At 35.4% G+C, this 25093-nt stretch overlaps 1 protein-coding gene across 8 annotated transcripts in view; it reads left to right on the top strand.

Annotated features, from left to right (window-relative positions):
- LCORL (ligand dependent nuclear receptor corepressor like) overlaps positions 1-25093 on the top strand; it is an 82767-nt gene that overhangs the window by 42392 nt on the left and 15282 nt on the right. For 2 of the 8 annotated variants that reach the window (XM_057377913.1, XM_057377915.1), the window contains exons 5-7: positions 529-783; positions 8449-8539; positions 17727-22590. In XM_057377913.1, the coding sequence (XP_057233896.1) occupies positions 529-783; positions 8449-8539; positions 17727-22590 (5210 nt within the window). Of the gene's footprint in view, positions 1-528; positions 784-8448; positions 8540-9940; positions 14010-17726; positions 22595-25093 lie in introns of those variants that run through there. The other 6 variants (XM_057377917.1, XM_057377914.1, XM_057377916.1 and 3 more) reach the window with 6 other exon arrangements.

Genomic DNA, 25093 nt, shown 5'->3' with positions numbered 1-25093 from the left:
TTTGTTTTGTTTTGTTTTTAAGATCAGTTCCTCAAAAGTCTAACCGTTCTATGTATATGAAAAGGACTAATTTACAGAACTACACTTCAAAATCATTTTTGTAACGKTTGTCTTTGAAAGTAACTTATTTCTGTTATTAACTCATATCTTATTTAACTTTCATGGTTTGTATTCAAAATTACTTATTTTTAAAACTGAAAATGAAAAGTCTGCAAATGAAAATTAAACTTACTTGACAACAGTAAAGAGAGTTTCTGACTCCCATAAGTAATGCAATCCAAGTACTCTTACTTATGTGCTATGATAGGGGAGTAAGGTAAAAATTACTGATCTGTGCTAAACATATTCCTCCAAGTGACTTCCAGTTAGGAATACTCATTAAAAGAACTTGTTAAACGTCCAAATTAATATGTTCATTACGCATGTATTTACTTAATACATTTGTGTGCTTATAGGAAGTATTTGTTATAAGGAAAGTAATTAAGATTGGTTCTTAATATATCTGTTGCTTGTGTTTTTTATTTCTAGATCTTCCTCAGAACTGTGATCCTAACATTCCCCTAGTTGCTCAGGAATTAATGAAAAAAATGATCCGTCAGTTTGCGATTGAGTACATTTCRAAAAGTAGCAAAATTCAAGAGAACAGAAATGGTTCATCATTTGAGCCAAGTCTGATGTGTAAAGGTATCCAAATGAACCAAACGGAAAACTCCCTTCAGGAAGAACAGGATAGCCCTCTAGACCTCACTGTGAATCGAACTCAAGAACAGAATACTCAGCAAGGTAAATTTCTATATCTGATAATCTGTGTTTTTTCTGTCACTTATTTACTTTATGGCATCTTACTCCCTTAAAATATAAATGTCCATGTCAAATAGAAACATTTTYCATCTTCTGTGTTAGCAGATAAGTATTCAAATTTCTGAGTGCCTGTGTTAAATAAGTRACATTGGAATTTCTCAGCTTTGGAATACTGAATCTAAATCCTCTCACCTGTGCTGTCACASTGGTAACAGTGGTTCAAAATTTTGTTGAAAAAAGGGCTGTCAAGAAGCCTGAGGAAAGTGAAAAAGATACTGGGATTTCAGAGAGCATATCTCACTTGGTTTGTGTCAGCTCTTGAACACTTTGGTTCTTTAAATACAGGCTGGCTAGAATGATGGGAAAAAAAAAAAAGATTAATCTGGGAGGAAATTTCCATACTTCATACCTTAATCATTATAGATCAGTGCAGCTTTCTTAACAAGAGTTTAACTAGAAAAACAGTTTTTCTCACTATCATTTAGAAAAAGGAAATAATTTCTTTGCCTCAAGGAATATTGCCATGCAAAACTGATAACAGCATAATCACAAGAGGGTTTTGGACTTTGAACTAGATTTGGATTAGCAGCAGTTTTCAGGAAGGGTTGTGACAGTCATGTGCAACTGAAAGTAGTGGCAAAAGCAGCTTTTGTCTTTTACAGATACCAAGGTCTGTGTTAATCCTGTAATACTGCAGACCAAAGGGAAAAGTTGACCGGTATGTCATGTACCATGCAAAAAAAGTTGAAAGAATCCAGAAYTTTAGGCTTTTTGGTTTTGTTTAGTTTTTTGTTTGCTTTTTTATTTTAATATACATTGTCAGAATGAGAGCAGATTTGGTATGTGTGTACCTAACGATACAGTCTTTAATTGGATGGCACATACTTGGGGGCAGGGAGCTCTGATGGATATCTTATGCTAGATATACCTTTCCTAGATAAAATTTCAAGCATCCTTTCTCTTTGACAGCAAAAGCATTAAGAAATACTGGGATTCCTGCTTTTATTCTGTATGGTTAGCAGAAACTAGTTCGTGCCAGGGTTTAATAAATATTTTCTGCACTTAAATCCTGAGAAAATACCTGTTGTGCTTGTATGTAATTTTGCTATGAATGAATTTCAGATTTTACTGGTTTATAATTGGCCAGGTTGAAGCACATTTCTTTTGCAAGGGCAATAAGAAATASTTTTCTGATATCAGCACTATAGCCTGTTGCTTACTTCAACAGCTGGTTATAAATAACTAGTCTCAAATGTTCATGAGGGARCAAAGTCCCCAAAGGCAAGTTCTGGTCTTTGCTGAACCCAAATAAATCTTAGAGAAATGAAAGGGAAGGCAGAAGGTGGGCAGGGCAGGGACAGGAAGAAAATTTGTTGCCACCCTTAGCTATCTGAAAATCCATTGATCCTTTGTCTAAGAAAAACCTAAAATATAGAGAAATTGAGTTATTTAAATCTTCTTCTTGTATAATTTGGTTTTTTTTCTTGCAGTAAGGCTAAAGAGCAAATTTAGGTGCTAGTGAAACATTGAAGTCTAGAATAGCTGCTCAGCACACACAGTATGCAAGTTATACATTAACCTATGCAAGACACTGCAGAGCCTCAGAACTTAGACTGCCTTGTTTGCTTTTTAGATGTTAAAGGTAGYTGTAATGCTGTGAAATTGAGAGATGTTAAATGAGAAGAAATTATGAAATAAGACTGCAGTTAGAGGAAAGTGGCTTCAACATCTTATTTACTAGGGAAGTTGCATTGTGCTTTTTTTTTCTATGAATGTGTTAATTTTGAGTTATTTTAGCTTTTCACTGTAGTGATGGCAACAAGCAAATAAGCCCAAGAKGAAAAATGTCAGCCTGCTCTTTTTATTTGCATTGTGTTCTATGTGCAAAGATTCRTGAAAAACTTATTTCAATTAGCTTTTGTCAGGGACTGTGTATTTTTATTACACATCTTTAAGTTCTGTACTTCTTCTGRAAAAAATGGTTACAATGAAGTGCCATATGCTTATGGTAGGGAATTATGAAGGTTTTTAAAATTGGATTATTCTTTTAAATGTATAATTCTCTGTCTAACCTCGTATACTTCTTTGGTCTGGGGTCTCATAAAAGCTGTACCATGGTTCTGGTTTTATTAATGTATTTTCAATGTCATGCAACTCTTTAGTATTGGCTCTTTGTAATTCCTGTTATGATTTCCAAATGACGTGGCAATAACAGAGGAGGAAGTTCAAATTTGTACATTGCTTTGATGGATCCTCAAAGCTGAAATCTTTTCAATTGAAATACTGTTAAGCAGGCAATGATCTAATTACAAATTCCTTAGGTTCACTTTCTGCTTTGGCAGATGCTTTGTATTTACAGTAGTTTTCTTTGAAATGAATGATCTAAATAGTTAGACAGATGATCTTGTTCCTTTGCTTTGGCAGTGATTCTTGGGTTTGAGAGGAGGGAGTAAACTTTATTTTCCAGATCGCTAGAAGGAATTGTTTTTGTATTGAGCAGATCCAGGCTAAGTGCTAGCTCAGCATTGAAAAGACACTCTGCCACTGAAGTTCTCCATTAAAGAAAGCTTCTGCTTTCCTCCAGTATCTAAAGGCCATCTCTGAAGCCAAAAAATCCTTGAGTCTGATACTTCCAGACCTGATAACCCTGATTTTTGGACCTACATGTCAAGGTTTTTGTAGTTGAGGATGGCTGTAGGGTGACATCTATGAGAAGCTGTTGGCATTTCCCTGTGTGAGGCACAGCCAGCTCTGCCACAGACCCACACCAGGCTGAAGTGGACCACATGAGCTGGGCTTGTGGTGCTGCTGTCAAAGCATGTTTAAGGAGGTGCAAAAATGCTGGACAGGCAGAGGGAGAAACAGCACAGTGAGCAACGAGGTGAGGGAAAGGGGAAGGGAGGTGCTCCAGGAATCAGAATAGGTATTTCCATGGAGCACATTGAGAGGACCATGGTGGAGAATGTTTTCCACTGCAGTTTATGGAGCAGATACTCATTCACATCGCAGCCTATGGAAGACCCCACACTGGAGTATCTTGGGTGTTTCCGGAAGGATATGTGGGCTTTTGAGGAGGAGCTGGAAAGAAGGCTTGTACTAACTTAGTCCCCATTCTCAATCTTGCTTATGCCACCTGGGGATGGGGGAAGATAGAGTAGTTGGGAGTGAAGTTGAGCCTGGAAAAAGGTAGGGGTGGGGAAGCACTTTAATTTTTATCTTTTTCTCATTATCCAAATCTATTTTAATTTGCAGTAAATTTTTTCCCACATCTGTTTTGCCTGTAATGGTAATTTGCATTACCATTTTCTGTATTTATCTTGATGACCTTCATCTTATTTCTCCCTGCCCCCCCACTGAGGATGGGGAGTGGTACAGGGGCTGAGCTGGGGTCTATCTGCTGGCCAATGTCAGCTCATTGCACCTCTGGTACTGAACCATTTAGTACTGAGTGTTTAAGCACTGGCATCCAGGTATGTCCAGCTGTCACCTGACTGGTAGCAGAGTCCCAGAGCATRCACTGCTTTCCTCTGCATGTGGAAGTGTGGTAATTTAGCAGGATGCATTAATTCCTGTGTACCTTACTGGTGACTAATCAGGCAATCATTTCACTGCCAGTCAACTAGCAGCAGCTGGCTCCAAAAATACCTATATCTTACTCTTTTTTCCTAATCCATGTAACCATTATGACTGTTAAGGAATACTCTGGATAGTGAAACAAAATTTGTTTTCCCATGCACTTCATCTAACAAAAGTGGGGTGATTGCTATATACTTTTGCAATATTGCTCTTTTTCCAAACTAAGCCAGTGAAGAAGCAGAATGGTTGCAGAATGAAATGGTGAGTAAGGAACAGTCTTGAAATGTCCTGCAGAAATTTATTTTCTCGTACAGTCTTGGTGCTGAGCTCTCAGGAATGTTCCTAGCAACAGCTAACTGATGCAGAGGTTTCTTTCCCCTTGGTAGATACAGAATTGATAGCTCTCAAGCTTCTAAGCAAAGTGACTTTAAGTGTCAGAAGTAGAAGCAGAATGAATGTAAAATCTCTTAGTTTAGCTGCACAAGTTTATTGTTGTTTCTGGATCTTCTGGAACCAATGATAGTGTGTAAACATAGCCAAAATGTGCAAGAAAATTTTCATAATTCCCTTGTTTCATTGAGCCATCATAGACAGGAAGACATCAAAAGATAGTTGGCATTGGAATTGAAACAATTCCAAACTTTACTGAAAATAGACTTCTTAAGATCCTGTTCTTACTATATGTATCGGTGAAAATACTATGCATTTTGAGGATATACATGCTGTATTCAAAGATAAATTGTATGAGCTGTAAATATATTCAAGAAACACTTTAATGATTCAAGAACAGTTCTGCATGACAAAGTCACACTACAGTTTTGAAGGGAGTAGGTGTTTTTCTTCCTTGGCTGCCGTGGTGGCTAACAGCCAAACTCCTTGTCAGASGCTTGCTTGCTTGCTTCTCTCACAATGGCCCAGGGGAGAAAATGGGAAGAACAGAAAGGAGAGCTTATGAGTTGAGATAAGGACATGATCTTTGCTTACCACCCCTTGCCTTCATGGGCTAAACAGACTTTACTTGGGAAAAAGAATTCAAATTATTGCTTATTAATATAAATATTTTGTTATTAATTCAGGTAGTGAAAACAAAAAGACTCATTAAAACACTGTCTTTCCTCCCTCCTTTCCCAGSCTCAGCTTCACTCCAGGTTCTTCCCTTGTAACCACCACCACCCTTGTAGTGCAAGGGGATTGGGCGTGGGCTGCCCATGGTCCGTACTGAATTGTTTCTCTCTGCCATTAGGCTTACCTCTGCCTTTATCTCATTCTTTTTGTTCCCATTTCCTCTGTCCATCTGTCACTTTTCTCCATTTCTTAAACATGATTTCCCAGAGGTTCTGCCCAAATGGCTGCTGGACTCAGCTTTGCCCTGCAGTGRGTCTGTGGGAGCCAGCCAGGGCCATCTGTGTCCAGCACAGGGCAGCCCCTGGCCTGTCCTCACAGATGCTGCCAAGACTGTGAGCTGTGAACACCCAGTATATGGCCCTATACTTTTAATCTGGCATTTTTTCATGTTATAAAATAGCACTTCTAGTCAAAAGGGGCTACTCACAGTGGTAGTTGAGAATTAATAAAAGGCTTTGATATTCTTACTGACAGTTTCCTGAAAACTGTTTCTGTGTTCAGCACCAYAGAAGATAGCCAGCAAAAGGCAAGGCACCATCAGGAAAAGTACTGAAGACAAGGCTGTTGTTTTGTTGCTACAAAACCCCTTATCCTGTGGATGGATAAGGTAAAGGGATTATTTACTAAATCTCACTATATTAGAACTAGGTAGGGCTTGCTGAAAGTTCTTAGAAGAATAAACAAGTAAAGGCTAAGATTTGCACAACAGTTTTTAAACATGTGGAACTGCTGTGACAGGAGATCATGGATCATTGTGTTCACAAAGGGTCTTAGGCAAGTTCACAGGTAACAGAACCAGGTCCAGAAACTAAAGCTAGAGTAGGCAGGGACGTGTCTCTGAGATCCCTAAGGCAATGATAGCTCTTCGGAGAGCAGGAAAGCAAAGTGCTGCAGGTAGTAGCCAGGCTGATGTGCTCTTCCATAGGAGTGAGGAGAGGAGTGCTTCCCAAGCCTGGAGACAGAAGTTTAGAAATAAGTGTAGAAATACATGGTAGGAACATGAGGCTGACCTAGTTTCTGTTGCTTTCTCTTCCCCTCCCTGTTTCCCTAATATCATGATCGGGAGGAGTTTCAAGTGATTGTGGTTCTGAATATTTTGAAGATGAACTTTGATCACACTTAGTTTCTACTTGATATTTCTGCACCTGATGATCTTGTGCTGAGAAGCAAAGGCCAGAGGTTGAGCCATTCCTTTGAAGATCAGAATAATTTCCATTGAAATAGCTGCATTTGAAGATCATGAGTAGCAAACGTGAAAAAACGTAATGTATTATTCTATATTATCCAGTGTTATATACTATTGTTTGTGAAAACACTCTTCTTTAGTAGCCATGTCTTCACCTAAAGAGTGAAAGTAATTTTATCTTTTATTAAAACCACCTTACAGAATGGTTTTTCTGTTCTTGGTATAATTCAGTTTGTGTACAGAATTCTTGCTCTAATACCTGTTTTGACTGATTTTTAAGAAATAATAGAAAATTCTGGCTCAGTTTAGAGAAGACTAGTCCTTCCTTTAACTTTTTTAGGAAAGACTTTGAAAGAAATGTATTCAGGCGAAAAGGAGCACCTTTGTCAAGTGGCATATTTATATATATTTGTCCCCTAATGCTGTGTATGATGTTACTTTTTCTCTCTTTAATCTCCTTCAAATAATACAAAATAGTTGTGGAAGAACAGTCAAAAAGCAGTCCAAAATAAATACGTAGATTTGATTATTACACAGAACTCAATTTCTTTGCATTATTGGTATAAAGGAGAGCTACCCAAACAATTTTCTTGACTTCTTATTTGACTGTTGGCATTTGGATCCTTCAACCAGTGCTTCATTGTCTTCATCTGAGGCTGTGGGAAAGCACATGCTTTATTGATGTTTTAGAAATAATAGACAGTAACATGAAAATGACACTGTAAATGCAATAAGGGGTCAATATAAGGGTGATTATAGAGTTGAATGTTGAGCTACATGTTGAAACTCAAAATTGAATTCGCAGAGCTCAGGCACACAAAACAGCCCAAGTTTGAAACAGACAACCAAGGAAGAAAGGTATGAAATTAAATATATTTAGGAGATTTAATTATAATTTAAATGTATTTGATTTTTTTTAAGAAAAAAAATGTAAAAGGAGTATTTTCAACTGCCAGTGTTTTTAAATAGTGATTTTTAAAAGTATGTTCTTCTTTTTTGATACTTCATAGACTTTAACAGCCAAGTATGCATCTTGAATTTAGAATTTACCAGTGACTGGACAGAGCGGACTYGCACCCAGTTTAGGTCTTTCATTTTTCTAATTTCGTTATTGCATATATGTGGAGGCAGCAGGAGGAATACCTAGCTAAAGTGTTAGAACTCTGTATTGGGCTTAAGCTCTCTTCCCAGTTACTGGGAAGTTACTGGTTACTGGGAAGTTACCCAGTTACTGSTACCTGCTCATCCAGTAACCTGGTCTGGTGTCACAGCTGACACTGCTCTGAGCAGGAGGTTGACCTGGAGGCCTCCTGAGATCCTTATTAGCTATTATCCTCTAAGCCTAGGATTTAGTCATGTCAAGTTTAACTTCAGTATCAGAATTGTTTGTTTACAGTATGTAAGTGTGAATAATAATTGTAATATCAAAGTGAATTGTTTTGGTTGCCTTGAAAGTAAACAGTGCAATATTTCCACATATGATTTTTAGGAAAGCAGTCATGTTTGTTTAATACAGGTTCTTTTAAATTTTACTATTTCTGAATGGCTTTACTTTTTTTCCCCTCAATTTTCAAGAAGTTTGGTTACAAATCAAGTATAGAAAATCATTTGCTGATGGCTGATACTGTTAATGGAATAAGGTGTCAGAAATTTTACAATTGCTTGAAAATTGTGCCTTAGGTAAAAAAAAAAAAATTGCTAATGAAATCTCTGAGATCTTGCTTAAAACCACTGTTGTCATCACTACTCATTCTTTGCAGGGGATGGAGTGCTAGATCTCTCTACAAAGAAAAACGCAAAGTTGGAAGAACCAAAATATGATCCATTGTGTTCTGAAAACTCAGTGTCTGGGTAAGCAACGTTTAGGACTCTCTTTGGCTTATCAAAAAGACAATCCAAGTTTCTCTTCTCTGGTCAGGTTTTATGTTCATAACATACCTGTATATACTGGCACACACATGTGGTTCCTATTTTGCTTTCAGAAGAATTTTTGTCACTCATAAGTGTGTGTCTATGTATATATCATATGTTTCATTTGTCTTTTTCCTTTTTTTCTGTTTAAAGAAAAGTTATCAGAACAATCACCAAACTTTAGTTCATGTTACTAAAAATTACCTGAAAATTGATTGCATAACACATTAAGAGAACAGTAGAAGAAAATGCAAATAATTCTTTTAGAATTTATTTAGGAAACTTCAATTTTGGACAAAAATGACCATGTTAATAATTAGATGTAAAATCTTCAACTAACATGAACAARTTAAATTACTATTATCTCTAGTATTCCTTAATAGAGAGAGAGAGCAAGCGCGTGAGAGAGAGCTCTTAATCATACTTACACTTGCATCATGGTTCTGACTATGGTGTGTGGTGGCAAATGGTTAAATTCCTTCATTCAGCAAGGAAAACTTTATTGCATCTGCTGAAAGCTACCACAAAATTAGTGAATTGCATTGTTTTGTTGGATTTTATGACCTTGGCATCCTCCCATCCACTAGCCTTAGCAGGACTCCTTTTGTCACCTGTACGTCTTACCAAATAACTTATTATTAATAGGACTACAGTAGCAGCATTTGTTGAATGATGTAAAAGTGCATTTTATTAATTTGCTGATACAAAAAAGATCAAAAATGAATATGACTTTGTAATTAGTGAGCTGTGAATACTGAGTAGAAGTTCTTAAGAGTGTCTTATGTTGCGAAAAATGGACTTGGTTGTTAACTACAGCACTTTTATCTCCTTGTTGTAGAAAGCCTAGTTTTGTGTAAGTCTGGGATGTTTGTGTGTAGTTATGCACTTATTGCTGCAAATTTTCTATGAGGGGGTTGACTCTTTTATTACTTGTTTAGCGGTAACGTCACGTTTCTACTAACAAAAACTCCTTCAGGATTTGGGTATTTAATGTAACATTAATTGTATAATTAAAATTATAACAGTGTTGCTCTGCAAGCATGTGAACAAGGGAATATAGCAAGCACAYGAGACTATTACCAAATACTGAGCTAGGATATAAAGTTCTTGGAAGGGCTGCTGTAGAAGCCACGGTATGATTTTTGACACACTGTCCTACCAGAACTGTTAACATTTTGCTAGGATAATAATTTAACTACCACATCTCAAAGGCTAAAAAGTATCAGAAGCAGTGATGTTACCGAAGCAAGGAGTATAATAAAGGAGTGGACCCTTCCCTTCCATAGCTGTGTGAGAGTCTCTCATACATCAGTTTACCATCGTTTCATTCCATCCATCCAGGAGACTACACAGAAACAGAGAGGACTATGTGGAAAGAAGTGCTGAGTTTGCAGATGGTTTGCTCTCAAAAGCTTTGAAAGACATTCAGTCTGGAGCACTGGACATAAATAAAGCAGGCATACTTTATGGCATACCTCAAAAAACTTTACTTCTCCACTTAGAAGCCTTACCAGCAGGAAAGCCTGCACCTTTTAAAAATAAAACTCGAGATTTCAATGATAGTTATTCATTTAAAGACAGTAAAGAAACTTGTGCAGTCCTACAAAAAGTAGCCTTGTGGGCAAGAGCTCAAGCAGAGCGCACAGAAAAAAGTAAACTCAGTCTACTTGAAACCTCAGAATTAAAATTCCCAACAGCTTCCAGTTACCTCCACCAGTTAACTCTGCAGAGAATGGTCACTCAGTTTAAAGAAAAAAGTGAAACTCTACAATATGAAACTTCAAGTCCTACTGTGCAATTAAAAATTCCTCAGCTAAGAATAAGTTCTGTGTCCAAACCACAGTCTGATACTGCTGGTCTTCTGGATGTTATGTACCACGTTTCTAAAACCTCCTCAGTCTTAGAAGGATCAGCTCTTCAAAAATTGAAAAATATCCTCCCTAAACAGAACAAAATTGAATGTTCTGGACCTGTAACTCACTCAAGTGTTGACTCCTACTTTCTGCATGGGGACCTCTCTCCTTTGTGTCTTAATGCTAAGAATGGGACAGTAGATGGAACCTCAGAAAATACAGAAGATAGTTTGGATCGTAAAGATAATAAGCAACCAAGAAAAAAACGTGGCCGCTATCGGCAGTATGACCATGAAATAATGGAAGAAGCAATTGCAATGGTAATGAGTGGGAAAATGAGTGTTTCCAAAGCACAAGGAATTTATGGGGTACCTCACAGCACTTTAGAATATAAAGTAAAAGAAAGATCTGGAACACTGAAGACTCCACCGAAGAAGAAACTCCGATTACCAGATACTGGCTTATTTAATATGACAGATTCAGGGACTGGCAGCTGCAAAAATAGTAGCAAGCCTGTGTAGAATAATTGTTAGCGAATTGTTTTGTGTGTGTGTATGTATGTCTGTATACACACACTCTGTGAGAAATACATATGCTCACTCTTGACAGAAGACAAGAAATTATACAGTTCAAAAACCACATACATGCCTTTGAAAAATAGTTTTATTCAGGGTTTTCACTGTGGACAGAATTATAGAGTTGCTCACTTAATTCTGATAGTGTGTATTTAATATAATCCTTGTATAAATAGGTGAAAAGATTCAGGTTTTATTTAGTAGTCACTAGCATAAAGATGTTTTGGGAAAACAAGTATTTGTCATGTGAAGCATAATTTTTAATTGGTGGAGAACCACTTTACCCATTCAATTATCCATCTTATTATGGAAATACTCAACCAAGGGTTATCAGACTTTTATAGTTCACAGAATACTTGCAATAAATTGTAAGTAACTCAGATTATACAAAGCAAGGGAGATTAAAAAAAAAAGAAAAGCTAGTTCCTTWCAAGGAAGTGGATTTGTGAAGTATTAGTAGGATATAGTACATTCTGTGAAAGAAAAAAAGTTCGTTATTTAAATATCCAATACAAGTAAGAAAAACATTTCTTTACAAAAATGTGTGTTTAGCAGGCATAAACTGCATTTTTTTATTATTTTAAGAAAATTTTGTTGTTGGTTTAGAAAGAAATTGGTGTTTACCAAGTGTACACWTATGAAATCTGAGAAATTACTGTAGTTATAGAATTAATAAATATGAAATAAGATGGAATACTAAGAACATAAAATAATTTAAACTTTAACATAATTTTCCTTTTTAGTTTGACAATTAAGGTAACTTGTAAGGTTTAAAAAGAAAGTTGGAATGCATCTTAGAGCATGTTCATAATGTGCACAGAATGAGCTTGAGAATGGTTTGGGTTTGTTTGTTTTTTTTTTTGTTTAAACGTGCTGGTTAGTTGATGTTATGACTACTTAAAATTTATTTAAGGATTGTGTCACACTCCTATTGAAAAACCTCACTGTAACTGTAATGTATTTGCTGCTGTGACATTTCAAAACATTTTCAGTTTATCAAAATGAATACCAAGTTACATTATCATCTTGCTAATAACCAAATTTGCAGTTCAGGGTCTTGATAGAAATACAAATATTTAACAGTGAAACTGTTTTGAACTTTCAATAATATAAAYTCTTTATAAATTTGGTAGTTAGAAGTTAGGCAGTTCATTTTAAATATGTAACTTTTAATAGAATTTAAGGGAGACCAATTACCTTCATATTGCAGTTTTTACATGAATTTTAAAGTATTCRCATTGGACTTTTTATCACACTTCATTTTTTATGTAATATCAAAAGTRTATGTCTACATATGAATGGGGCTTGCTTCATACATTCACTACTGAACATCAATGCCCTTTTCCTCTCAACACATAATTTTTTCTGTGTGTATCTRATTTGGCATAGAAAAAGACTTTCTCCAGCTTTTGTATGTATGGTGCACATGCACACATTTTTTTCCCCACTTAAATTTGCATGTGTATGGGTTAATTATAGAAATTAAATGRGATATTAGATACATATGGGCCACATCAGGTAATTTTATTTATAGATAAACTTGCCATTAAATTCAGTGGAGAGCATACTGCAATGCTGATGGCAAAATCTCGCCCATATCTATTAACACTACTGAAAAGTGATACCTTCCACTTTAAAGCAGAATAATCCTTTGAAACTGCACAACCAGTATCTCAGTTCTTTGGTCTCTCAGATCTATACTCAATCTTTTTCAGTCATTAAGGTTTACTTGCATATTACAGAATGAATCTCTCAGGCACATGGTGATTCTTGGGATGTCCTGTGCAGGGCCAGGGGTTGGACTGGGGGATCCTAATGGGTCCCTTCCAACTCAGCATATTCTATGATTTTAAGTAGAACTGTACCTGATAAGGAGTTTGCAGAAGAGCAGATGTCAGGGTCATCTTTCATTTTAAAAGAATTAAGCCATATTTTGTGAGGGCCGGAAGGCTTAATTTTTGAATTTACCCCCACTGAAAACTGCAGCTGAGAAAAACCTTAGAAGTTTCATCATCTGTATTTATACAGTTTTACTTGCAAAAATCTGGGGCTTCAATACTTTGCCTAATATTTGTACCATACTGATGTTTTCTACTCCTCAGACATTGTTAGAAGTTTGAGTCAGAACTTTATATTGAAGGCAAGTGACAGTACTCTTTTTATATCATTTAAAAGATGACCTGACCAAAAATTTAACAGGATTCATAAAATCAGGGATCATTTTACTATTGACTTAACAGTACTCAGTAGTTTTGTATGTAATATTATAATTAATTTTCAACATTTTAGTATTTGTATTTATTTTTTGGTCAGAAATAGTAATTAAAATATTTTTTGATAGTTTATAGATGATACTCAACCTGTAAGTGTTTAAAGAACAGAATTATTTGTTTCTAATTATTAGGCTAACCTTTAATTACACAACTAAGGAAAGGCAGGGAAATGTGTAAATTCTTCTTCCCCAACCCCTATGTATTTCATTAAATGTCATTTAAATTATACATTTTGAACAGTTTTATAAATTCAGTTATCACTCACTACTTAGTAATTGACGATTTCTGAAAATTCCTSTTTCAGCAGAATTTTAAATGAAGGCGAAAGCAAGCCCTACATGCTTTCTACTTATTTGAATGTTTCTCAAGTATTTTATATTAAAAAACAGTGCCTCTGTTTTTAGAACTACTGCTCAGTAAAGCTGTTTAAACCATTTCTGGTAGCTAATGACAATTTTATATTAAATTGTATATTAACTTTAGTGAAACTGATTTTTTTAGTTGTTTACAGTACAAATACTTGTATTTGTTTTTTAATTGCAGTATTTCCATTGTCGCAGTAATTTAGTAAAACTCTGTGGCTGCCTTGATTTTTGACAGATTTTTGTTAACAACTGATTTTTAGGCAATTAGTTATATTTATGCATAAATCAATTGCACTATAATTCATGAATTATTTATTACAATATTTTCTAATGAATTCCATGTATTTGTCTTGTGTTGTAAATGTACTGTAATTCTGTTTCTTCTTTGTGTTGTTATATTCCTAAATCTGATTGTATGAATTTAATTGTTTAGTTAACGTGTTTCTACGTTGTAATTTGTAGTAAAGCACTTCAATGCTTTTGCACATAAATTTACAACACTGATGTGTGATTGATTTGCTCATTCAGTAAAAAAATAAGAAACAAAAACCTGTACACTGACTTATTTGACTTATTCCTGAGGCACAAGTTGATTAGCAGTGGCATAAGATCAAGAACTATACAAATTAGGCTCATAATGGCTAATTTGCTATGAGAATTCTCTCAGAAATAGTAGCGTTAAGGAGGAATGGTTTCTTTTCTCAGAATTGCTTAATGACTCATTAATGAAAAGGAAGCAGAAAATTCATTTTCTAACTCTCCCTTTAGTTTGCATTATAAATAATATATAGCTTGTTTGCGGTATTTGTTTATTTTATAAAGTCAGAAAACAAACATTTCTATAAGACAGATTTTTATTTCTATAGTAGTTCCATGCTGTTTGTATGAGTACTTGAAAGTATGTTCTGTTCCAGTTTTGTTGCTGTTCCCAGTCTGTAAAGATCTTGCTAGATTGATCCATCTTATCTCTGTCTGAGATGACAGAGGACAGACCTCTAGGSAAAGACCTCTTTTGGGAGTCCCCTGATCAAGTGGTTCCCTCACTGTTTTTGTGGAGGAGGCAAAGTTTGATTTCTYTATATTTAAACTAATACACTGAAAGGCTGGTAATTAACCTTATCACATTGCTGCCTTTGTGCCATTTTTGGACTCTGGTCAATCTTCACTCCATGTTATTAACTGCCTCTATCTGCCACAAGGGAAATAATATCATTCCATGTTTAACCTTTGTCTTGAGCAATACTGAGCTCAAAAGGTACCAGGGGAGCAGTGCATATTGATTCTCTCACCTCTCAACCCTCTGTTTCCTGCCCACCCTCTCCAGCCGTCTTTTAGTGTGTGGTTTGRAGGAAGTGTGCAATTTATCAAAGTGATAGGTCTTCCTTCTATGAAATTATGGCTTAAGCCTTTTATCTTGAGGATAGTCTAAACTACTGTGTGACAACACAAATTTAAAGAGATATARGAAGGAATTACAGGAAACTAAAGTACAATTCCATAGTTGTATTGAAAAGCTACTAAAAATTAGTTTGTTTAAATACATTGACATCTCTACGGAGAGACACTTGAAGGAAAATGTGTTGGTTTAATGCTTGAATTTGTTTATGTAGTAACCTCTGCTCCCAAATGATGACTGAGTAAGGGCTCGATGTGTATTCAGAAACTTGGRAGATCATTTGGACTGTTGCAATAGAATAGATGGAGTTGTCTGTCAGCTTTAAAAACTAACTCACATTAAGGGAAAACAGATTATAGACATCACACRAGGGTGGATAATCAGGAAAGAAATTGTTTTAGAAGAATGTCCAGTATGTCTGTGATAATCAGAATATTGCTTTATGCGACAGGTTGATCTCCACATAGCAAATTCAAAACAGTTTTGAGGCTTGTGGAATTTTTGGTCATTCACTTTGAGAAGGTTGTAGGGCTCCAGAAGTTTCTTCAACCAGTAATCAGACTTTAAATAGCAGGTCCTCTACAATTAAAGTTCTCCAGTGATACTGTAATAGACACACCTTGCAAGTCTAGAGTAGTCTAGAAAGGTATTTGTTTAGATATTCAATCTAGAGAAAAACTGCACTATAGATACCTTTTTAGCAAATGAGTACTTAACAAATTTACTCTGGTTTACAAACAAAATACTGAAGATGAAGGCCTAGTGGCATGTTGATTTTTTTTTTTAAAATCTAGCCTTTCAAAACATTAATTAAAATTATGGCGGTTGGGAGGGCAATTACCTTTTATCGTTAAYTGTATTATTAGAATAAGCTTTGTTTTTACAAGTGTAGTGATACATTTCAACACATCGTGACTCCTGAATCTGTTGGAGTAGGTCAGACACTTCTCAGTGTAGTGGCATTTCAATAACARTCAAATCCTGATGTTGACATTCCCTTGAATAGTGCTGGTTTTACTTTAGATTGCAAGTGCAAAGAGGTTGTTCTTTTCTTTTTAAGACTTAATTATTTCAGATTCAACATAATTGTAGCTTCAACTAATACCATTACAATTATCTTATGTCTTTATGAGTTAGTATCATCTAAATTCCTGATTTTGAATATATACCATTTTATACTGAATATTACAGGAGAAGGAGAAAACAATTCTTTGAGGTTATGTAGAGTTGGCTGATTTTAAGCTCTAAACTTAAAAAACTGTAGGACAATAAAAATACAAAATTGCATGTAATAACTTCCAGTAAGAAACTTGAAGATAAAAGTTATTATTGATGTGTATAATTTTGGGTAYGACTTAATTAATGAATAGGTAACTGTATATTTAAATAAAGCACATTAAGTTTTCAAGATATTTGTTCATTGATTAATACAGTTKTAAAGCAAATCAAAATGAAAAWTTTTCAAAGTATAAGTTTAAATACAAAAAAGTTACAGGGGATAATAGTAGGGAAAAAAGTTAGTGTCATGTTCAGAGTTTGGTGATATGTTTAAACAATACATACTTTTCTAAAACAGAATTCTTCTAACATTTTCTGCTCATGCAATTGGTTTCAGTAAAACATTTGAACTAGGTGTTAACTATCTCTTGATAGTTGCTATCCAGCATAAGGATTTTGTATTTAATTGAAGAAATACCTGTATTAATTTCTACCATGGAAAATTTTCAGCTTTTCAGTATAAATGATTGATTAGGTAAGTAGTGACATTAGTTTTAATAGTTTATAAGGAATTTATTAAATAGTTAAAGTAGTATTTTATAAGTTTGTTTTTTTTAGTTAATATCTTTGAAAATAACTGCTCAGAAGTCTTTATCTAGATATAGGCCTACCCTGTATTTGACATTTAAAGGATATTAACATTTATSTCAGAAATTACTATTGCAGTGGTGATTATCTCTCCTATTTAATTAAGGAATCTTTGTGTGCACCCATGTGTGTGTTTAATATATTGCAATGAAGAGCTTGTGATGCACCACTGCAATTTTAAAGGAAAAATTTTACCTGCAAAGATCACCAGGCTATTTTTTCCATTTTCTGTTAGCCTGTTAAGTATTCTTCAAAAATAAATACACAAATAAAAATATCTTTAGAAATACCTTTAAGTGTATCCTGAAGAGTACTCAATGCACTTGAGTATTTACATATCTAAGAGTGGGATTCAGGAGAGAGGGATTCATTCTTTCCTCTGCCACAACCTTGAACCTTAGTTATTTACTTTCTCTGTGCTTCAGTCAATGAAAGGGGAGTAATACCAAGCTCACCAGGTTCTCGGTGAGATTTTCCTTCATTAAAGATTAACATAATTTGAAATATCAGGAAGTTAACATTGTTGTAATTACAGTGAGCTTCAAGAAGCTATATTTCAAATTATTCTTTTTGCCCCTAATTTCTTTATGATTATTTTTCTTAATGGTAGTTAGTACTATCACTGATAAGATGCACATCATTGCTAGTGACATTTGCAAGTATGATTGAACAGTGCAAATAGAACAGAACTGTTTCGTAAACTTCAGGTTTTTAGGCTTGAGTTTAACCATTATAACAAACATTGGATCCAGTGTTTTACTGTAATTTATATTTTGTTTCGATTTGTTTTCATTTTCAGTTCAAGTTCAACAGCTGATGCAAATTCAGAGGAAACAGCTAATTTGGAAAAAGGAAAATCAACATTAAACAAAGTTTTGGAGTCTTTTTGTTCATATCACTGGCAACAGACTTTGGCTATGTTAAAATTCCTAATACAAGATGAAAATGTTCCTATAATTTGCAGTTGCAAGCAAACACATTTGGTCCACTCTGAAACTCCCAGTTCCCTTACTGAAGAGGATGTTCACGTTCCATTTTGCAGTTGCAATGGACACATGCTGACAAAAAGGTGCTGTTTACAAAATCAAAGGCCAAGCACTTGTTTACCACCTCTGTCTGTTTGTATTAAAGATTTCCATTCTTTGTCATGCCAAGCTGTAGCAATTGGATGTATTACGACAATGGTGAACAAAGCATGTAGTTCTAAGAATTGTGCTGACCAATTGCAAAATTTTAACAGGCATTCTGTGAAAGCAGTACCATGTACATATTCAGCTAAGGACTGTGACCTCTTAAGCAGCATTAAAAACTCAAACAGATCTCGCAGCCCATCGCCACCTCCACTGTCACCTGTACACAGTAAAGAATTCGAATCGTCAGAAGGAGCGGTTATGGATTTTCCAACTTTAGACAACAGCAAACTTGAAATAGCCATCAACCAACCTCCRTCCCTCTTGCCGGCGGAAGGAAGCAAAGGAGAATTTGAGTATGAAGGTAAAATATGCAAAGGAAAAGAGATTAAATGTTCAGATGGAACATTGGTATCAACAGATCAGGAAAGCAATGATGACTATATGAACTCTGAGAAAGGTGAACATTCTGCCATTTTTCAAGATTTGATGGACCGCATAAATGAGAAGTTGAAATCAATAGACACTACAGATCTAGCAACAAATCTTGTAAAACTTTCTAGTAGTGACAGGGCACCAGAAAATGACATCAAATTAGGAGACTTCATAACTTCTCTTTTGCATAATGCTAAGGCAAGTGATTACAGCTTTATGGAATTACTTCACCAACATGATAAACAAGTGGAAAATAAAATCATCCAGACAAGATTTCGCAGGCGTCAAGAAACTTTATTTGCAACGTATAATTCTCCTGATTCACCAGTCATTCGACGACAGTCTTTGCAAATCAAGAGGGAGCTTGCAAGCCTTGATGAAACTCTTGTAAGAAAAAAGTCAATTTCTGAGAGAAATGTAAAGAAATCTACGAAAAAAATTGATAAAATGCATCCAAATAAAACACATAGTTTTCCTCTGATAGAAGATGAGACTTTGCAACATCTTGGAAGTAATCCATATGTGAATTGCCAAACCAAGCCCATGTGCTTTCCAGTACACCAAACAGAGTCTTTCAAACTACCTCTTACTGATTTTGAGACCAGCTCCAGCTTTCTAGTTCTTTCAGAAAACAGCACTATTGCAGCCAGCCAGGCAGAACTCCCAAGCACACAAGGAGATTGTGCAACCTTAAAAGAGACTGGTCAGATTCCTCTGAAGGATGAGAGTAATGAAATCTTGGGCAGAACTAGACGTAACATTGTGCCTCCTGGGTGGTACTCTGTGTATGTAACAAACAATGTCATGTTTCGAAAGTCGTCCAGTGCAAAAAAGTCTTTGAAAAGTTTGGAAAAAATGAAAATAAATAAAAATGTTCATGCTGAAAGATGCGGTGACATAAATATAAGCAAAATTGTGAGGGACACAAATCTGCAAGTTGTTGTGGAGCGTTTAGAAGATACAATAAATTTAGCCAGAAAGACTAACAATCCATTGTTGGATAGTTACAAAATAAGCCAAAAATTGAAAGATAATGCTTATGAACAGGTTATAAACCCAGGTACTAGAAGGGGCTTACCTTTCACTCTGAGGGAAATGGGATGCACAGGACAAGGTTTCCTTCCACATTCACACATGCCAAGCAGCAGTAAAATCGAAGCAATTTGTGTCACAACAAACACACAAGAAACCATTATAGATCAGGAAATTAATGACGGCCTTTTGAAATCTCTGACCTTTAATTCAACTGATTCAACTTCCAGTAATGGAGACTTGCATGTAACATCTGAAGGYGGGGAGATCTCATCTCCCTTAAACTACTCTAGTCCTATTAAGCTTATGTTTGTCTCAGAAGTTAATAGTCGTGAAGGAGTCAAATACACTTTGACATCTGCAGCTGCATCTTCTAAGGGAAGCACAGATCTTTGTTTGTTTCAGGAGCATACAAACACTTTGTTAGACAAACAGGCCACAGGAGATGTTTCTCATTCAGTCTGTCTCAATGGTTGTGATTGCAGTGAAAATGATACTAAGGAAGGGTCAAGCTGTGTTTATGCAGAAGCAATTACAAGCTCTTGTCCAGTTGGTCAAACTAACTTAAATGACTTGAAAAAAAATGATGAAGTTGTGGAGAAATCGAGCAGTAGCAGTGAATCAGTGTTGAAAAGAAAACCTGGTAGACCAAAGAAAATAGGTCCTCAAGTAGTCAAACAGGTTAAGAGACCTATTGGACGGCCTCCAAAACCAAAAGTAAACATGAGTGAAAGCACAAAACCTAGACCTGAACTTAGCTGTGGTGGTAAAAGTGTCAAGTGTGATGCAGCAGTAATGGAAGAAGTTAACAGCAACAAAAATATTACTGTGACAGTTGTTTTTGGAAGGTCAAGAAGAACTAAGAGACATGTTTCTGAAGGTAGTCTAAATCTAATCAGCATTCTGCCCACACAACACATTGATTCTAATTTTGCCAGTGATCCCAGCAAAGCAAGGCACAATGCAGAAACTGGAAATGCTTTGCCTGAAATGATAAAAGCTTTCCAGAATCCTTCTGCTGAAAACGAGGTCTCTGGTTATGACTATGTCAGGCCTATCAAGAGTAACCTGGCATCACCACACCCTTGCAGCAATGTTATACGGCAAGTTAAGAAACCATTAACCACCGTTCGGAAACCTGGAAGGCCAGCAAAAGTAAGAATTTCTGGCATATCAGTGACTGTTAGTAGACTTTCACCTCAGGAAAGAAAAGTGAGCATCAGCAATGGTTTGCCCCCTTTGCAACAGCAGAATGTTTTAGAAAAAAACAYGCCACAGGAAAGAAAAAATCAACAGTGCAATAATATGGGTCAAGTAAAGAACATGCACAAAGATTCTAGAGAGGATGGAGCACACAATGTTACTACAACAGTGTCAAGAAGACGTGAAATTCCATCAAGACATTCTGCTAGAGACAAAAAAACTTCACTGCATTTTTTGCATTCATTAGCATCTTCTAGTGCGTTTACTTGTAGAAGTGCCTTACTACATAAATCTTACAAACTCCATTTGAAAAAAGCTAAAGAGCGAAAGGAAAAATTTATGCAGTCAAATCAGAGCACAGCATCCAAAGATACCTCAGAACTGAGAAATTCAAGAAATGCTAAAAAGGATCTTAAGGATGGTGAATTYGGGCCCATTAATGAAGTATCATCGGATCCCATATTTTCATCAAATCCCTCTCTCAGGTGGTGGCCTACTTCTACTTCAAGTGACACTTTGTTGGAAGAACTAAACAATAGATTTGAACAGATAACTAATACCTGGTTGCGAGTGGGGGGAARTGAGTTTGACAAATGTGTATGTGAAAAAAGGGATCCCATTGAAAAAGACTGTAATACTGAAATGTCAGACCCTTTAGACTCCAGCCTTGTAGAACTTGAAACATCACCTATAAAAATGCTTTTCCAGAAAAAATGTAATATGAATGAACTCTGCACCTGGTTTATGCAAACTACAGAAACACAGTCTCTCTCTCTCGTGAGAAAGGCAAATGCTCGCAATCCCTTAGAAGTAGTTAGTACTAGAGAGGTAAAGATGGAAACTAAACAATCTGATCCTAGTACTTGCCCTTTCAGAAAGCACTTTAAAAAGTTTGCACTATCCACCCCTTCAAAACCACCAGGGAAATTGCAAATATTACATAACATGGTGAGGTCTCCRGTCTTAAGCATGAAAAGTAATTTCCCTTTAGCCAGATTAAAAAGAAATGAATTTAAGAAGTTGCAGCGTGATAGGTGGGGACAAACAAAAAAGCTCTATAATCAGGCTTCTGGAGGCTGGAAATCAAAAAAGAAAAATCTGCAGTTATTTTGCCAAAGCCAATTGTTTAAAAATACAAGTGGGGAAACCAATGATGAAACACCCAAGCTCCAGGAGAGAAATACAGTAGAAATCCAGCCTACTGAGACTTTGGTAGAGTCTCAGAATAGCCTCTTGCCARCTGAAAATGAAGCCAGAGATGCATTTGTTCAACAGATGATGGGATCTTCTGACTTTAACCCACATCCTGGTTTAGCAAATATGCTTAAGTCACATCCAGAGACAAATGGAACAATTTGTTGCCAGCAAAATGTTAGAAAAGAACAAAGCCAAGATAAACTRTTTCAAAATACTTGGAAAGCCAAAACCTTTAAAGACTGTAGGATTTTTCTGAGAAAAATCAAGCACATTGAGCAGCACAATTCATTTAAGTTAAATAATGTCGTTTATTCTCCTGAAGCTGTTGACAGTAACAGCAGTCAGGCCTATATGGAAGAAAAAAGGCATCCTCTTTTGAGGTCCCATTCTACTAAGCTAAATAAGAAACAAGAAAATGAAATGGAAGCATCTAAAGAATCTAATTCTTTTAAAGTGACTGAAAGACTGGATGACCAGTTTCAAAGCAGAAAATTAAGTAGTGTTGTAAACCAGGACAATAATCCTGCTGGTAGTTCTGAAGTTCTTACCAGAATAAACAAAAGAAAAAGTCCACAATGGGAGACCACTGATACAAATGTAAGAAAAAGGCATAAGAGACAATCATGCAGTAGTGGACAAATGGCACCTTATTACCCAAAGTACCAAGTAGGTAAGTTCCTGTTCCCCCCTTCATCTTAAAATTGAAATCCTAAAGAATTGGAGAAGTCAAACAACTAAGCACTTTTTTTTTAATTGCATGTAGCTCATTTTAATTTCAGAAAAGTCATAAAATTAAACATTGCATTACATCAGAATAATTCAGAAAGTGCRATTTTAAAATGTGTATAACGTTTTGCACCATTCTTTCAGCTCCAATAAGCTAACTAATGTAGTTCAGACAGACAAGAAGTCAAGTTCTGACATTGTGAAGTATGGCTATTGACTTCAAAATGAACAGAATTTCATTCCATTGTGTAGCTTCTTATATTGTGAGGAAGGGTAAATTATAAAATGAAGCATAAATTCAGTGTATTAACATACAGCTGGTTTTAAAAAATTCTCATTGAATGATTTCTGTTACAAACTTGTAATAGTTTCGTAATTTTACAATAAAATATAGTATTTTGTACTTTTGAGAATTATTCAGTCAGAGACTCATTTTAGTATGTGTTCCATGCCAAATGAAATCTGCTGACTCTGAGGGGTTTGCGCATTGAATCCTTACAGAACAATTTAAAATGCAAAATTATTTTTGACAAGTACAATATACAGTTGCTATGCTAAATATTTTGTCTTYGAATCTTTCTGGGCTAGTGTGAAATTAAATAATTTTTTTAAGATAGGTATTTATAAATGCATTGTAATACAAATGTGATCTCAGAAAGGCCATTATATTACTTAGAAAGAGGGTAAACTTGTGAAATTATTTTTTCTGTTGGGTGAAGAGATCTCCTTAAAGAAAATTCTCAACTCATTTCAACAAAATTACTGAGGTGTGAAATACACACCAAGTAAAACACAACTTCTGCAATGTGATTTAAATGACTGCCTTTGTAGAAACAATAGTGTATTAGCTAATCTGATATATTGCCCAAATAAAAAAAAAAACCTGATTCAAAATATCAGAGCAAAACCTTAGGTCCCCATTTGTATTCTCTATTGTAGAAAAATATCTCTGATAATAAACGGAAAGGTTAATTTAAGTCTTGAAATTAACAATATAATGGCTCTTGTATGCTTTATTTCTTTTGTACTTCATGTGATATATAGAATTCTTCATATTAAGCTCATTCCCTGTAACCCTGCTTTTTTCAAAGTACAGTTGGTTTGGTTTTTTATCTATAAACTACTCTTCTGTATTTTAATTCATTTATCTAGGGCCAAGCTCAACATAAATAACTTGTTTTTAAGAAGTTCAAACTGTAACACAAAATTGCTGTTAAAAAAAGTAAACTAGAAAAGAAAAGGATAGCATATATCCATTTTTATATTGCAAATGAAGAAAGAGCTCTCTCATACTTGTAACTCATTGAGAAAATGTTACATTCCAATTATATTTATCTGTAAATGTTTTATTTCTATGGCAATGCAAGACCTGTTACTGTGATACGGTCTCATGTTAGTTTTAATTGGGACTCAATTTTATTTACCTGATAACTTTCCTCCTTTAGTTTTGGATCTTCAGGAAATCTGATAACTATTTTGATATTTTACATTACTTCATTTACAGTTTTTGTTATTTTCCCTTTTACTCATGGTTTCTCATATCAGCCATTGTCTTTAGAAGGATATGATAGGAAGTTCATTGGTAAAGGAAATATTAAAAGACAAAGAATGAATATTCTGGAATTTTCTCTATACTTGTAACCCCAGGTCTTTTATAGGGGTCCTGTTGCAGTATCAGGGGATTGTCTGATACTGGAACAATGTCATGTTTTGCTGTGTTGGTTCAACATTGTACGCTCTCTGCACCAGCCAAGGAAATCATACAAACGTTTTCAGTCTAGCATAACTACTCCCTAAAAAGAGGCAACGTGATTTCTAGCTGTGTATGCATGTGACTTCAAACATAATTCCTGCATCTGGAATTTTAATGCACATGAAAACATCGTTTTGTTCATATGTTCTTTGGATTGTATTTTTGTTTATGTGATATCATAAACTATGTCATTGTTCTGTTGTCATGCTTGAAATGTTGCTATAGACACATTTATGGTCAATATTTGAAGTTTTTCTTCAATTTTGCCGATCTTGGGGGTCTCACCAAATGTTCTTGAAAGAGAGATGTTGTGATGGTTTCATTGTGGCAGGTGGGCAGAATGTTGTTACCAAATTTTGATGTATATTTGCTTTTCATTAGCATGTGCAAGCAGGAATAAACAATTGAGTTCTTATAGCTCAAGGTGTAGTATCCACCAACCAGAACTAGACATGCAGAAACAGAAGAGAGGAAATTGCTTTTTCCCATTGCCTGTTGTATTCAAGATAAGGTGGCTGGTAGATACATGGGTCCAGTTGATGTTTGTTGCTACTTGACTGCTGAACTGTTGCTTCAACATTGCATTTGATGTGTTGAGGGGCAGTTCCCTTTTATTATAAATCTATGTTCTGGCAATTTTAATTCCTTTAGCAACACTGAAACACTATTATTCTCTGTTCTGCAAAGAAA

Source organism: Malurus melanocephalus, unplaced genomic scaffold (assembly GCF_030028575.1).
Source record: "Malurus melanocephalus ecotype Western Australia unplaced genomic scaffold, MMel_1.1 scaffold_333, whole genome shotgun sequence".
NCBI classification, from domain to species: Eukaryota; Metazoa; Chordata; class Aves; order Passeriformes; family Maluridae; genus Malurus; species Malurus melanocephalus.
Note: the sequence above shows the minus strand (reverse complement) of the source record. Positions and strands in the feature narration are given on the sequence as shown.